This window comes from Anguilla anguilla, chromosome 7 (assembly GCF_013347855.1).
Source record: "Anguilla anguilla isolate fAngAng1 chromosome 7, fAngAng1.pri, whole genome shotgun sequence".
In the NCBI taxonomy this organism is placed as follows: Eukaryota; Metazoa; Chordata; class Actinopteri; order Anguilliformes; family Anguillidae; genus Anguilla; species Anguilla anguilla.
In genome coordinates, this window is record NC_049207.1 from 25,061,877 (window position 1) to 25,076,855 (window position 14,979).

General features: G+C 39.7%; 1 protein-coding gene across 1 annotated transcript; it reads right to left on the minus strand.

The window, feature by feature from the left end:
• Window positions 1-2,254: 2,254 nt before the first annotated feature.
• LOC118232136 (proton channel OTOP1-like) lies at window positions 2,255-13,587 on the minus strand. The gene is made up of 7 exons (XM_035426782.1): window positions 10,673-13,587; window positions 10,158-10,557; window positions 9,533-9,669; window positions 9,073-9,131; window positions 8,651-8,772; window positions 5,914-6,770; window positions 2,255-4,142 (listed from the first exon to the last, which is right to left on the minus strand). Exons 1-7 carry the CDS (start codon window positions 10,682-10,684, stop codon window positions 3,972-3,974), a joined length of 1,758 nt encoding a protein of 585 aa, XP_035282673.1. The 5' UTR covers window positions 10,685-13,587; the 3' UTR covers window positions 2,255-3,971.
• Window positions 13,588-14,979: the final 1,392 nt, after the last annotated feature.

A 14,979-nucleotide genomic window follows, 5' to 3' on the forward strand; every position in this document is an offset into this window, starting at 1 on the left:
CAGATTTATCATTGAAATTCCATTGGTGTATTTTGAAAGGCAAGTAATTTTAAGCAAATGAAAAATATGCTGCTCAATCAATCATAATTAGGTCTATGACATTATTTGTGGAAATATTTAATCAACTCATCAGGAGGCCAGATATGAATAATTTACAGTAATCTGTGGAAACATAATAATTTAACTCAACAGGTAACCGAAATGTATTAAATTACAGCCTATATTTTTAAAAAAAAGGTTTTATTTGGTCATCAGTCAAGATAACAGCATGTAATAAGCAAGGCTAACTGATGGAGCCTAACTGATGTAGATGGGCCCTTTTTCCTAAATGTATGCATGTGAACATGTGCATTAAAAAATGTATGTTTTTATTGTTTGCATAGTTTCTGTTCATGAGGAGGGTTTTTTTATATTCCTATGCAATTTTTTGCTGTTTTGCAATGCATTTCATTACTTACCCTTAGCAGACACTCTTATCCAGAGCAGCTAATACAACTTCATTGCATTTTTACATATCCATTTATACAGCTACTGAAGCAATGCAGGTTAAGTACCTCGCTCAAGAGTACAACGGCAATGTCCTACCGGGCAATCATGCCTGCAACCTTTAGGTCCATAACCATTATACTTCACTGCTGCCTTTTACAAGAGTGAAACACGACAGTCACACCTTACAGTTTATCATCATTTCAGTTTATTAAAAAGTAGAATACATGGCACAGTTGTCTACACAGCATGAGATGCCACCAGGTACAGAGAAATTTTTCTCATCTTTAAGCTGGGCAATTTAAAAAATAGAATAAAGTCTTATCTTCACTTTTTAGGAGGGATTTTCCCCTGCATGTGAGTACTCGATCATTTTTTTATTATTATTATTATTTTATTTTACATTTACATTTATATTTTGTGAACATAGCCTTCTGGATCATAGATATCTTGTAGTATAGTGAGAATTAGGCATTTCAAGTCGCAGCTTTCAAATGTAATATGATGGTTGCCAGGAGGCAAGATTTCTGTGTTTTTATAATGCGGAAGAGGAAAATGTAAACTGACATGCCTCCTGCGCATTCTGTCATTAGTTCAAAAAAGTGTCAAAGCTGGTGAGCCAGACTGCCCTGAAATGGCCTGATTCACAAGAGAGGCATTCTTGCATAGTGGTAAGACAAGACGTTTCACAGCAACATATGATAACACATCTTTAACCAACGATTCATTGTTTTAAAGACCCTGTGCAATCAACCTGTATAAATTACAACTTTTTCCTCTTGTGTTTAAAGTGTTTGTTAAGCCAAAAGATTTTTCTAACTTTTCTTAAATTTAAAAATGGGAAAATGTCCTTTTGATGTAACAAGCTCATTTCTAAATACAACTCTAGACATCTGACATGGTGTGTCTGTTTTCTGCATATTTTAATTTCACGTTCACTTCGGATTGGCAGCTCACTAAACAGCCTATTAATAATTGTCTTGTTAATCGTGTAAAAAATATGGTCTCGAAAATTACCAATAACAACTCCTGTAGTTGGACGTATGAGATCTTTGTTGCTTTCTGTATGAAACCAATTAAAATGTCAACTCAATAAAACAGGCTTAAATATCATAGTGCTTGTTGTCTTTGGCTCATTATTTCAAATATAACTTTAAAACAACAATTATTTAAGAGATGGCCCAGTTTAATATAGTCAATTCCCTTATTCAAATTCAACAGAAAGCTGTGTGTCTGCAAACTGGTGAATCAGCATTGAATTTGCAGTTTTGAGAGATTTTTAACAGAAACCCATTCAGATATTGAATTGGGAACAACCACAAGGCAAAACAAATTATTTAACCGGCCTCTCTGAAGAAAACCTAGCCGCCATTTCACATGACATGTGACATAGTTCCCTGGTGTTGTTTTTCGGGGGGTCGGAGGGGTAGAAACAGCATTCAGAGTGAAGGAAGGAAGGGGGGTGGAGGTGGAGATGGGGTTAGAGAAAATCCCAAGATCAGGTTGCAGCTGTGAATGGAAGCAGGAGAGGAAGACAGGGAAAAAAGCATTGTATTAATTACATTTGTAGGTGCGTATAAAGATAAGCGTAGGAAATCCGCTACAGAGGGGGGTTGCCTGGGTCAAGTGAGGCACCTCCCGTGGGGCAGCCTGATCAAATCTCCACCTGATTCATGAGGTTGTACGGAGTCAACATGTTTACCCTCTGCAAACTTTCCCTGCATTTTGATTGGGCACACACAACAACCAATAGAAACTGTGAGCAGGGCACAGTAAAATGTCCAGCATTTATTCAGATTTAACAGAGAACATATGAGGGCAACAGGGACCACATGTACTCTGTAAGAGCGGATTTATCACAGAACATTTTACTGTGCTGAGAGCTGGCTCACAAATGAACCCACCACAAGCTGAGAACTCAAAAATAGGCCCATGAATAACTAGTCATGAACAAAGGAGCATCACTAATTTAATTTTTGAGAGGAATCAATGGCACTCTGACATGTACAAGCTCTATTAGCACCATGTTGAAGGCTTGGGATAAAAATACATACATTACTGGATATATTTGCATATTTAAACCTATAAATCATTCATTACAATATATTTAATTATTAAACTACTAAAACCACTGTATGCATTTTACAGTCAATGGTCAATGCGGTTTCCACAATAGTATCAAGTCAAACATTTGTTAAAAAGACTGGTGTTTCAGGAAATGCCCCCTGTGTGATGTTTCCCAGTGAGAGGACTTGCCACAGAAACCTGGCCATTGAGTTGTGCAAATATGAACTTCCCTGATGCCAACTCCAGATTGGCACATTGACATGCCCTTCCTGCTTCTAGAACTTTCTGTTCCAGTGTCAGTGACCATTCTTACAAGATAGGGTCTCTAATTGATTGTAAACCCAGACCAGCTGCATAACCTTATGAAAACAGAATATACTGGCCATTTTTAAATATAATATATCAAGAAAACAAACAATATTGCAATGCTTCACAATGAATATATGAGCAAATATAGAAATTATTGGTGCTTTTAGATAATGTAATATATATGTTTTAAATACTGTAGTGAAATATATTTATCGTTATACTTTGCAAAAAGGTTAAATATTTACAGCATATAGCGATACATTCCATTAGTGTCAGGTTAAAACCGCAGCAGAGGCAGACAAGCTGACCTCAGTGCAGGCAAAGAGGAGAACATCATTTCCTGGAAAAACTCTGTTCAGTCAGTCATGGTGTCCATAAACAGACACAGAGAGGCCAAGGCCTCATTTCTGAAAGGTGCAGAAGTCCCAGGAGGAAGCAAAATTTTAACATCAGACAAAGCCACCTTATAAAATTGATCATTATTATTTTGAGAACATGAAATGTAATTTGCTCCTTAGTCATAAAAACGGATGCTTCTGAGGATAAATAATGGCAGAATTAATAACAGAGAACTGATATCAGGAAATCAATGCTAAGAAAACTGTTAATTCGAGGAAAAGTACAATTACATCACAAAGCTGCAGACCCAGTGTACCATATGGATATGCAATGTGTTGAGTAACATGTTTCTGAGAACATCATCCATAACATATGTATACATAAACAAAATATAGGTATAAAATTATAATGTTTATGGTTTTAACCATACAAATCTAATTGTCAAAATTCAGCACTTGAAAGATTTGAGATACTACATTAAATAATCAATGCATTTGTGCAACACGGTATATTCCTTTTTATGAAAGGATACAGCCATTTAGAAATCCTAAAGAACCTACAATTATGAGTGATAATAAAAAAAGAGAGTGATGAATTCAAGTAATACAACACCGCCTACCGCCTTGTGTTTTTATTGACCATAAACAACACCACTAAACCCACCTCATTCTGGATTAATGATCACCGTCATGACTGGACTTTGTGAAACCTGGTTACAGTCCATGTGCAAGAGTTTATTTGTTTATTTCTTCTTAGCTGTTGCTTTTCAGTCACACTTTCTGGAACACTTCGAAGAGGGAGGCCACTGAGTGCATGCGGTAGAAGAGGTTGAGGGGCATGGCAAAGTTCAACACCATGGTCCAAATGGCAGATCCAAAGGTCTCTTGTTCCGAGCCGTTGTCGTACTGGGGCCGACAGCCAAACGCCGGTAGCAGCCACAGCTTCAGTAAACAGAGAAAGAGATGCACAACAAAAAATAATAATCAAGCACAAAAGTTGAAAATTCTTCCTGAAAAACGTATGGTCCTAATAAAGAATTATTCTTTTCTCTTTTTGATCGTACAGTGCCGTGAAAAAGTATTTGCACCTTTCCTGATTTCCTCTATTATTGCATATTTGTCACACTGAATGGTTTCAGACCTTTGGACAAAATTGAATATTAGACAAAGGGAACCCGAGTAAACACAAAACATTTTTTAAATTATTGTTTCATCTATTTAATGAAAAAGTTATCAAACACCCATATAACCCATGTGAAAAAGTAATTGCCCACATTATACTTAATACCTGGTTGTGCCACCTTTAGCAGCAATAGCAATTGCAACCAAACACTTCCTATAATTTGATATCAGTCCTTGTCTTTCACATCACTCTTTAGCACACTCTTCTTTGTAGAACTGCTTTAACTCAAATTGGTATGTTTTTAAGCATGTACAGCTTGTTCAGGTCTAGCCACAGTATCTGTGTTGGGTTCAAGTCAGGACTAGGTCAAAACATTTCTTTTCAGCCATTCAGATGTGGACTTGCTTCTGTGTTTCAATTCATTTTCTTGCTGCATAACCCAATTGCACTTCACCTTCAGTTCACAGACCAACGACCAGACATTCTCCTTAAGAATTTTCTGGTACAGAACAGAATTCATGGTTTCTTCAATCTTGGCAAATCATCCCCACACCATCACACTACCACCACCATGTTTGACTGTTGATATGATGTTCTCACTATGAAATGCTGCATTTGCTTTATGCCAGACATAATGGGACCCCCGTCCTGCAAGTTCCACTTTTGACCCCTCTGTCCACAGAATATTATCTCAAAAGTCTTGAGTATTAGCCACATGCTTTTTTCCAAACATGAGATGTTTTTCTTGGTTAGCAGTGGTTTCCCATGAATCCCATTTTGCCCATTCTCTTTCTTATTGTGGAGTCATGAACACTGGCCTTAGCTGAGGCTGAAGAGGCCTGTAGTTCTTTAAATGTTCTTCTGGGTTCTTTTGTGACTTCCCGGATAAGTTTCCGCTACACCCTTGGAGACACTTTGGCAGGCTGGCCACTCCTGGGAAGATTCATCACTGTTCCAAGTGCTCTGCATTTGGAGATAATGGCTGTCACTGTGGTTTGGTGGATTCCCAGAACCTTAGAAATGGCTTTGCAAGCCTTTCCCAGACATATTCACCAATTCTTTTTCTTATCGTTCCAAGTATTTCCTTTGATCATGGCATACAGTGCTTGTAGAAACTTTGTGGCAAATACGTCACTCAGACGGTAAGGTTCAATATGCGTGAGGTTTAGATTCAACAGAGGTGGTTGCAGTCAAGCCTGAATGTGTTCAGTCAGCTGAATCTAATTATCAATGAAATTTGGTTAATTGGTGACTGAGCACTTAAGGGCAAGGGGGCAATTACTTTTTCACATGGGTGTTTGATAACTTTTTTCATTAAATAAATGAAATTTTAAAAAATTAAATGTGTTTTGTGTTTCTCCAATTCCCTTATGTAACATTTTGTCAAAAGATCTGAAATTATTCAGTGGGACCCTTTTGAATTTAAAAAGCTGATTGCATCTGTAATCTCAATTGTCATATCAAAATCACATGATGTGCTCATAACAAAAGAATCTTGTTATATTATGGTATAATATTGCTTTTCAATTAAGCCAGAGGGTATATGTAGCTGGCATGACCAATGAAGTATTTATTACATAAAGAGCTTACAGAGATGTTGCACAAGAAGAGGAAGATGGCGATGTTCTTCAGAATCTGCCTCTTCCTGCTCAATGTCACCGGAACAGAGAGCGGGAAAGCTGGGTGTTCAGGAGGACAGCCTTGCACCCGACCATTCTCGCAGGCGCCATCCTGGTTCTCGTAGGCCCGGTTGACGATGCCGTTACAGGGGAGGTCGTGGGTAGGCGTGGGGACAGCGAAGACCTCCGGGGCGGAGAGAGGCTCCACCTCGTGCTTGCGATACAGCGACTCTATGATGAAGAGGTTCTGTATGTACTTCTCCAGGATGAGGAGGAGAGAGTACAGGAAGCCGGTCCAGCTGTAGCCGGGGGCTCCCCGGGCGACCACGGCAACCATGCTGCACCAGGACATGAGCCAGGAGCCCATGGACGCGCCAAACAGCAGCTCCGTGTCCAGCTTCCGCGACGGGATCTTGGAGGCGTCCAGGGGCCGATTGTCCATCCTGTAAAGGACCAAGCCGAGGGTTCCCGCCGTGCACATGCAGGCCAGCATGACAATCCCGTGGCAGTAGAACATGGTGTTTTCGGACCCACCCTGGCTTACTGCTGCTTCCCTGAGCTTGACGGTGTAGACCACCAGGACCGTGATGGTGCCGGTCAGCGCCACCAGACCCAGGATGGGGCCCAAAACCAACCCTGCGTTGTTGGTCACCGACCTCTTCTTGTTGTGCCGGGGCTCAATGGTGCGGCCAATGTTCTTCCACATGACAAAGAGCATGGCGGAGACCAGGATGTGGAACTCAATGTTGAAGGGGTGTAGATAGTATAGGCTATTAGCAAACATGGAGCAGGCACTGGTGTTGCAATTGCACTCTAAAATGTGTTCCACTGAGAAAAGAGCACAGTAACATTTCCAGCATTAATTCAACTGTGATAGAGTTGATTTTACTCTGATAGATTATGTTTGATCCTTCCTGGACTCAAATTAACTCTGTTAGTGTTAAATGAACACTGTGAATTTTAATATCAGGAGCCAGGAATTAACCGTTAACAAATAACAAACTGCTGTTTCATTCTTTCTTTTTAAAATGTATGTGTAACGGTGTGTATGTGAAAGACCTTTACAGAAATATTAAATGCATCACACTTTGAACAACACAGAAGGACTTACCCTCCAAACCAAGCACTGTAAGTTACTGTGGATAAGAACATCTGCTATATTTGCCATGATTAGTCCATGACCATTCTTAGGTTCTCTTGCAGCTTAAGTATACCTTTTCAACATTGATGAGTCATTAGAATTGTAAGACAGGCTTCTGAAATTCTGACTAGCTTGTTTACAATAGATTTCTGGCTATATCTGCCATAGAAATTTTAAAAAGCATGACTTAAATCAAGTAATTTAGTTATACATTATTTAATTATATTATATTTATTATATTATTTTTAATTGTTACTGTAAGCATTCATGACATTCTAATGTATATTAAAAACATAACTAGATGGATAGTTACCTCATACCCAGCTAATGTAGCTTTGTTTATATTTTGTAAGTTTGTATCCAGTCATTTGAGTGTTCATAATAATCCTTAATAATTATATGACCAACCAGCTCAATAAATGGTGACCATCAACAACCTGAAATCTGACACTCCGTTTTCAGTCAATTGCCTATTATTCTCAGGGTAAGACTCCTGCTCTGGCCTCTTTGAAATGAGCAGTAATGACCACGTTTAGAGCTAGGCAGATCCTCTTACAATTCATGGTCATTAAATTTCGGCATCGAGCAGACAGTCTTATGGAGGGTCACTTACACAGGTGTTGTTTGTTAACATACAACCTATTTATGCTTCTGGATATGTTACTGGAGCAGTCCATGTTAAATACTTGGCTCAAAGGGACAATAGCATCACCCCAGCTGGAAAACATAACCTTTCAGTTACAAGCCCAGCCCCCTAACCCTTGTACTACCTCAGGCCTCAATACCTCAGTTACTTGTGATTCAAAATAAGCTGTCTAGAAAGGCCAGCAAGCAATTCAGCTTAAAACACTGATAACCAGTATCCCAATCAGTCTCATATGAAATGTTTTACACACACTATGTGGAATGCACTGCGGGTACATCCATGTTATTAAATTATGTATTACTTGTTAGAGATGGTTCTACACAGCATATGAAAAAATAATTCTATCACCACTGTCTCAACAAAGAACTAACACTCGATAAACACCCCTACGGTCACATACTGTACATGCTTTTTTCATCAGTGGGAAGCAGGAACGACGCATGCGATAGCATGCGTTCAACGCTATTTAAACAAAATCCACGCACAACAAACAATTTCAAATGTAGAACCCCTGGGAAGGTATTCTTTCCAGTCAACACTGCATTGAAACAGTGCCCTCTATAGCCCGTCTCGGCCCCCTACACCTGCTCTCTTTAATTAAAAGAACAGAGCAGCCAGGCCCACAGCCGGATATGAGGAAATGATAGAACCGTGCATGCTGGCTGTATCAGTTACTGTAATTGCAGCACCCTAGGGATCTCTCGCCACAAATCTCCTCAGATAAATCCATTTGAGGTTGAAAGAAAAGGCGAGCAACTGTGTGTCGCATGAAACCCAAGAGAACTGTTCCACACAAACAAGAACTGTCGAGACCCCGCCACCGACCCCCCCCCCCCCCCCACATGATTCAATAAAGCATGTCTTCAAGAGAGCCATTGTCCTTTTACTTCATTACAAGTGATGCTCAGTCGCACACTTTACCTCCTGTGTGGTTCAGAGTCCCATGCCTTTCTCTGTAGGCGTTCATGAAATGCTCAGATTCGGACATAATGCCAGTAGCCCACAGAAGCAGATTGGTAAAGACTGCGTGGATCACCCCAAACCTGAGGGAAACAGTTTCAATAACGCACAAACAATGTGATTCTGAGAAAGACCAGTAAATCACTTTAAATGACACGAGTATGCATGATAATTATTCGAAATAAACAGTATGGACGTGAAAGCTACTTTTAAATGTTTGAGACTTTGAAACACTGTATTGGCTTTTCAAAATTAATACATTGACATTTTGAACAGTATACATGCAATAATCGTTACTTTAGTTATAAACATTGTATAACTGAAAAATTGCATCTAATCCAGCGTGTTTTCACATGTTTAAATTTGCGTTATAAAATGAATACCTCTCAATCGTCTCAAAAGTCTTGACCACGTCTTTGATGTGAAACCAAAGAAAATACACCTAAAACGATAGTATGTAACTTTATTACACCAAACTGGCGTACAAAAACATTTCAGAATTATCCATGCAACGTGAATGAGTAGGATACTGAAACCAAACGATCGATAAAGTGTCAGTATATCTGTAATATAACTATAGCTGATAAAGCTGTATATGCAGCCCATTGAAAGTGATTTCCGTCCAAACTGAGTTTCAAACATTTCAAACACAAGGAACAATGGGAATGATTATGCTGTCCATTCCTAAGCTCAAGATATTGCCCACGAAACAAAGAAGGTATTATTCACTATCGAGACCACCCTACTACTTTTTTAAAGTACACCTGGTCTAAACCATAAAACCGTAGGCTTTCCGCTGGAAAGCAGGTAGCCTATGACAAGTGCACGCAAATTTGTCCTTACCTGTGATATTGTGTGGACTGTATGGACGACGGGATAAACCGCCTGTGCTGCCGACGCACATGCTTTATAACCCACGTATCGACCAATAAGAAAAGCATCCATGATCAAGGAAAGCAGAGCTAGAACCGTTATCCCACCTATAAGATAAAGCAATTTCAGTGAAGTGCATCGAATTTAGTCTTTTCACATTGGGGTGGGTTAAGATACTTAGTAACACTTACATCCACCCCAGTATGACTTTCTTTGAGCATTGCATAACAGTCAAATACAGCAATAACACAAACAAAATGAGCAATCACGAGTATTTTTGTATCGAACATTCGGCAAATAACACGTGTCCTTAAAATAAAACATGTGCATGCATAAATATGTAAAATACCCTAATCACAATGGTCCGTGACTGTTTCTTTGCATTGCTTTGAAGGTGGGAATCACAGAATAAAAGTCGTCCGTGTTAATTTGATGGTGCACACAAAAATAGCTAAAAATAAGTGAAGGTTCCTGACTGACTCATAGGATTGCAAGACATGCGACATGCTTCAACGTTTCTAGGTAGCTCGGCTTCACCGGTGGTACTTAAGGGCATTTCTCTGCGTTTCGGAACGCACTGCAGAGGGACTTGTACCTCTTAGCCATCTCGTGGCACCATGTGCATCTTTTTCAGACAGCCTTCTTTTCCGCCTGTCCCTCCTCACGCTGTACCACAGCATCCACAGGAGCTGCACAATCATGATGGTCGTGATGAACGACAACAGATGCTCTTCCCTGACGACTTGACTGCCGGAAGATACGGCGAGTATTAGCGCCGCACCGAACAGGAGTAAATTGGTCCCATACTGAGCGCTGAGAATCTCTGCATTTTTCTTCGGGTAGTCCTCCGTCAGACCAACTTTTAACCTGTTAAAACTTGTCTTTCCTTTCTCTGGAGTGGAGGAGGAAGATGAGCTGTGGCGGTGCTTGTTCAAGCGCATGATATCCAAGCCGCCGTGGTCTACCATGGCACTGAGATCAGTATTATCCAAATCCTTGAAAGAAAACGAATCGGCGTCAGTACACTCTGATTTGTGATACAACACTCATGAAATTCTAAATACATTAGACATTGCAGCATGAATGAGGCGCAAAGAAAGAAACGCGCACCATCACCTTCATGTTTTAGATGCACCCGTTGACAGTAGTACTAGAAAGCATAAATAATTTTCTTTTCAGAGCACAATTAAAAACTTTCAGGCTTTTATCCTGCTGTAATCCGGTAACTATGAACTAGAATGACCTCACACCACCTCTTTTATACCTCCTCGCTGAGTCACCGAGATTAAGTTGACTAGATAGAATTTCAATTGTCGACGGGCCCAGCCTAATATGACCTTTAGTTTAACTAAAATTGACGAAATAATAAAGACAAACATTCATTTAATCTGAAAAGTATATATAGCACATAAACAGATTTGGTAGTTAAATTCTGTGTCCATAACTGACCGAAGTGTTTACGCACGCCTGTACGCGTCCGCGCGCGCTCTCCTGGCTTCCCTCACACACAAGAAAAAATATTTGCTTTTGATAAATCTAGGCAGTAAATTGAATCGGTTTTGTTATCGGTTGTATCTATAAAACGGGACGCATCCCTCTGCACTTCTACCGACGGAGCTCGTTACTGACAGTCACCACCAGTCACCTTTCTGAACACAGAACGGTAGTTCACGTTGCAGCCTATAAACCGCATTCATCACCAGGACAATGAAGTCTAACTGACGTCTGATGTTATCCAAAAAAGGAACGTGTCTGTTGTTGCGCAACCCGGCCATATTTTAAGACAACTTTTACATTTTTGCAAAAACAGGAATCCATTTGAAGGATTGATTTCCTACATAACTCAACTAAAATTTTGTGTCAGTTTAACTTAATCACAGTTCAAAGATTTTGCAGTGCAATGTATATTTTCAAATCAAATTATATAGTTAGTGGTTTGGAAGTCAAGCAGTAATAATTCAGAGCATCTTTTATGCTCAAGTTTAAACGTGTAGCTTCTGAATTCCCAACCTAATTCCTTATCTACAACACCATACTTGACCGTACTTCCTTTGGTATCTGACTCCCTGATTTGAGCCAACCACTGTGCTCTGTTGTGGGGAAATAAAAACCTTTTGATTGGTTCAGACAAGTCACTGACAGCTCATTGTTGCTCATTCCAGGGTTCATGGAACCCCTCTCTCCAATCACTTTTAAGTATGTTAACATAGGATCTGTTTAGCGAATGGAAAAAATCAACCAAGAACATTTTCCAAAAGAGGATTATGTGAACTGTAGCAAACATGTTAGCTTGTGTTCATATAATTGAAGTGTAAGCAATGCGAACAGACTGGTCAGCCTAAAGGATCACAAATTTTCTGGTAATCCACAAAACATATAGTTCTACATTCTCACCTTGTCAAATGATCAGGGAATGATGAACTAAAACTGATTATGGAGGGACCGAGTTCTTTAACTAGAAGCAGACATTAAAATGTAAAGATTTAAGAAGTTACATCCAAAAACCATCAAAAAAATGTGGTGTTGGCACTTGTTCAATGAAATTACAATTATTATAAGATACAAAGAAGGTGCTTAGTCCATGAAAGTGAACATAAAACTGTTGAACAAACTTAAAAACAGTACTCTTCTGAGGAGATATTTAAATAAAGGTAAAAGTCAGAGGTGGACACATTTCGGAGGCAAGCTCCTTTGATGCACTCCATACTGCTTCAATCACTAGCCTGATTTAATAAATATCTCCTAAGGCTCCTGTCCTTGAGTTTATTCAACAATTTTAAGATTTGGCAAAGTGTCTTATTTCCCTGGGTGCCAGAAGTTTGGAATGAATTCAGCTTCTCTTCTTCTTCTCCTTTTGGCAAAGGAAACAGCTGAGAAGTCTGGCAGGCCCTCTAGAGGCTGGGGCATAAAGGCATATCATTCAGCTGGTTCAGCTACACAGGCTGTGTTAGCTTCTGACCCCTCTGCTGTCAATGTCGATCGGCAGGGAATTGTACATTAAGCTCTGCAATGCTAAACCAGATACGCTGGAAGATGGCACAAACCCTGGCATAGGAACCCAGAGCTGATTTGTGAATTAGAGCAGAACTGCCCAGTGCCAGTTGCCAAGGTGGGAGAGCTGCCCAGTAATATGCTCCCTCTGCTAATACACAAATAGGTACAATAACTTGAGTTTGTGTAAGGGCTTTACATCAGAAGTTGACATTTTTGAAAGCTACACCAGACCCTAGCGTTGGTTGGGGGGGATGTAGGGGTTTTTAAAAGTGCAGGTATCTGTTCAAAGTGACAGAGAGATGCCAGATTCCTTACGAAAAGACAGTGACGGCTATTTAACCCTTTGAGGTGTAAGATCACAAATATGTGATTGGAGTGTTCTAAACTGAACATTCTAATGCAGATGTAACAATCACTCCTGGTAACTGAAAGCTAGACAGTTCTAGAATATGGACATATAATTTTGAAACAAAAAACATTCCAAAATACTACTCTTAAAAGGGTTAAGAATAGCTTGTCCATATGTGTAGAGAAACCAGAGAGGGCTGGGACAGAAAGTAAGATGCCAGCCATCTCAAATTAAAAAGCCTGACCTCAGATTAGTTTCCCCTTACAGTGAGAATGGAGCGCTCTGAAAGCAAAAGCAGTTGTGGACACTATAGCTCATTATTCCTTAATACTGGGGCCTGATTCTTTGTAGTTTCTAATTCTTTTTGGCTGGAATAAACTGAGAAAGAATCGGACCTCCTTCAGAGAAAAATCTCAGAGGCAGATCAGAAGGACATGTTAGTTTCATGAGGCCTGGGGTTCAAGACTTCCCAAAAGCAATATATAAAGACAACTGCTCTGTTCTTGACACGGAGGGTTTTAGGTAAGATTTTTGTTTTTTGGAGACCACACCAGAGATACACAGTATCTAATAAGCCTTTAGTGGTTGACTGAGATGAGCTTCCCTATCACTAAAGCCACATTTCCACCGCAGGAACTTTACTCCGGAACTAGGAACCTTTTGAGGAAGGAACTAGGGTCTAAATTAAGTTCCAGGGACTTTATTTTACCCACAAAAAATTCCTGCTCGGGGGGTAGTACTTTCCAAAAGTACCGGAACCTTTGGGGTGGGGCGCAAGCGCTGAAAATTTTTGATTGGTCGACTACTTGCAGTGTTTTATTTCAACCGCCATTTAAAAAAATCTGCAGCCGCAAACCGATTTATTTTCATCATAACTTGAAATCAAACTTGTATGTTATGCGGCGCAGTAGCCTACTTTTGGTTACAGCCTGCCAACGTCTTGGAATTATAACGTGTGCTCTTCTGTTCTTTTCTTGCTTTAGTGTTCGTTTTATAAAATGCTAAGTATTCGTGCTGGGACAGCATATTACGTACCAAAACATTCAAACGGTTTAATTCGGTTGCTGAATATTTTCTTCCAGATTTTCTTTGTTAGCCCGTTGTAATTGACTCAAAACGTTTGATACAGTTATGTGAGGTATGCGGTGGTTCTGCGTAATTTACATTGGTGATACAGTAAAAGCAAACTGGAAATCACCTTCCGCACTTTTTGTCAGGGTATAATAACAGGTTAATTCTAGTAATCGTCCCTTTTGCTTTTTCAGACTGCCGTAATTTTACTGCCATTCTTCAATTCCACAAAAAGACCAGGAAGACTATGGACTAATTTATGGTGCATGGTTTTCATCTGGAGGGCACACTTCGCTGCTCGGGTAGCAGTAACTTCGAAGGAAAGCAAACGGTGGCTGTACCACTGCTAATTTAAATTTTCAAGCAAGTCAGAGTTTTCGTTCTATTCTTGTCATTTTGCGATTAGCCTATATGGAATTGACGATGAGAAAGTAATCAATTCAACAGCAAATTGTTTACAACGTGTGCATGTTTTCTGCTGTTGTTGCCAGTTATTTGTGGAATGTGAATGCATTCTGTCGCCTCGGATGTCAAGACATGAAAGTGAATGTTCGCATAAAATCATAATGAATGTGTTTGAGAGGATATATAAAACAGTTACAATCTGACTATTTGGCCTGTTATATCCTATTTGTTGCATAACAACGGTCCAAGTTCAACTACCAACGACAGTTTTGCTTGACAACGGTAAAATATGCCCAAACGGCTGCGGAAGAATATTTCAATTTCAGGTGATTAAATCGATAAAAATCAATAAATACAAAAGTAACCATATATAGTCATTGTTGGTAACCCGTTGTATATAAGTGGAATAAACCCCTCCGGGCTGTCCCGGTTATTAGAAAATAATGTAGGCTACTTCGGTGGTAGTATGGGGTTACAGAAGAAATCATAGGACAGATGGACCGACGACAACGTCGCTTTTTCATACGTCAGTGGGCTAATTTGCCTAACCTTCACGGGACTTTAGACCGCGGTGGAAACGCAGACAAGTGGGCTGAAA

Bases quoted from the DNA above. Each gene is read 5' to 3' on its own strand.
- LOC118232136 (XM_035426782.1), bottom strand. The intron at 6,771-8,650 runs GTAAAGTGTGCG...CTCTTTTCTCAG, and splicing joins GACTCTGAACCACACAGGAG to TGGAACACATTTTAGAGTGC. The intron at 4,143-5,913 runs GTAAGCTCTTTA...TGTTTACTGAAG, and splicing joins TCTTCTTGTGCAACATCTCT to CTGTGGCTGCTACCGGCGTT.